The sequence below is a fragment of the Sinocyclocheilus grahami genome, unplaced genomic scaffold, assembly GCF_001515645.1.
Source record: "Sinocyclocheilus grahami isolate Dianchi unplaced genomic scaffold, SAMN03320097.WGS_v1.1 scaffold8765.1, whole genome shotgun sequence".
NCBI lineage: Eukaryota > Metazoa > Chordata > Actinopteri > Cypriniformes > Cyprinidae > Sinocyclocheilus > Sinocyclocheilus grahami.
In genome coordinates this window covers 5,738-7,456 of record NW_015512215.1, presented here as the reverse complement: position 1 = coordinate 7,456, position 1,719 = coordinate 5,738, and the positions used below count along the sequence as shown (strand labels likewise).

The 1,719-nt window shown below is 32.7% G+C and overlaps 1 protein-coding gene across 1 annotated transcript in view; it reads left to right on the top strand.

Moving 5' to 3' along the window:
• Nucleotides 1-506, top strand: part of LOC107578086 (40S ribosomal protein S15-like) — a gene marked incomplete at its 5' end in the record, with an annotated part of 2,195 nt that extends 1,689 nt beyond the window's left edge. Inside the window, one exon of the mRNA XM_016264077.1 lies at nucleotides 366-506. Coding sequence (XP_016119563.1) covers nucleotides 366-479 — 114 coding nt within the window. The remainder of the gene's footprint in view (nucleotides 1-365) is intronic.
• Nucleotides 507-1,719: the final 1,213 nt, after the last annotated feature.

Genomic DNA, 1,719 nt, shown 5'->3' with positions numbered 1-1,719 from the left:
ATTAGCATTGCATTATTATATACTTTATTATAATACAAATTATAAGACTAACTCCGATATATTGTCGTGTTTATTAGTCACGTTGAATTGATCAAAGCAGTTAAATCTTCTGTTTATTTAGCAACCAGGCATTTCCTGGGTTTCAGCGCGAGAGCGCCCTCTGGCCTTCGGATGGAGATTTACTGCTGATCACAGAACCGTGCTTTACTGAAAGATACGCATGACAATCGCAGCTTCTGCCTAATCGTGAATTTGCAATTTAATTTCGATTAATTGTGCAGCCCTAGTTTTTATTGAAGAATGCATTGTGAATGAATGAGTGGTTTTTGATGGCTAATGATTTGTATAATTTTGTCTCTTTCCAGCCTGAGATGATTGGTCATTACCTTGGAGAGTTCTCCATCACATACAAGCCTGTTAAACATGGTCGTCCGGGTATTGGAGCCACTCATTCTTCCCGCTTCATTCCTCTGAAGTAAAAAGTAAATAAAAGTCTCCAAAGCAGACTCTGACTTTTTTTCTTTGTGTAAAAGCTTGTCTTGCTTGGCAAATAAAGGTATGTGGTTTATTTCCATACTGAAAATTCTCTGCTTTTCCTTTCGTATGCCTGTGAATCCAAGCTGCAGATCATCTGTCAGTGTTTTTTTTGTCAAATCTTTAAATAAATAAAAAAGTCATTGTTTTTGTCTTTAAAGGACTTATAATTAGTTAAAAATGAGACGCTATTGTTTAATTGTTTTCATTTTTGAATACTGACTAAGTTCTTCAATAGTTATGATGCTAAATGCCCATTTCATTAACCTGCTGATTTACCTGAAATGCATGTTTCACAGCATTCAATCAGGGTTTCGGCAGGTCTTGAAGTCTTAATTCATGCCTTTACAAATTAAGGCATTAAAAGTCTTCTATACATAGTCATGACATTGTTGCAAACTTTGTGTAAAATGTATTAAAAAGTAATGGTGATCAGTTGGAATTTGCATCTTCAAACTTTGAAGTGTTGCTAATACAAAACATATGTAGAGAATATATTCATGTATGGTATTCTATTACATTTATTTTATTTTCATCATTGCTAAAAGGTCGTATATTTACCATAAAACCTGCAGAAACCATATTAAAAAGTATGGACTGTAGTAGGTAAGCTGATTTGTAAGAAGCAGATCTAGCTTTTTATTTTAGACAATTTCAACAACAGGGTTGGAGTACTTAAAAATAAAAAGACAACCTAAACATGAAAATTTCAAAAAACAACTGCTTTTCAAGTGACCAGAACAATACTCTGCTGAATAACTCAGAAATTGACATCATCTGATATTAGTTAAATAAAATAAAGGCTAGTAATAGCCTGAAATACATAAAATAGTTCAATCTTCTTTACAGTAAATGCTTCCAGTAACAGTATTGCACTGTCATGTTACAGAATTTTGAATATTTCATCTTGAGGTTATTACTTTTGGGCTGACAACGTCATAGGACGTATTAATCCCATTTAAGCACATACAGGTGCATCTAAATAAATTAGAATGTCGTGGAAAAGTTCATTTTATTTCAGTAATTCAACTCAAATTGTGAAACTCGTGTATTAAATAAATTCAATGCACACAGACTGAAGTAGTTTAAGTCTTTAATTCTTTTAATTATGACTTTGGCTCAAATTTAACAAAAACAAATCAACATGCCAATCAGCTAATCAACTCAAAACACCTGCAAAGGTTT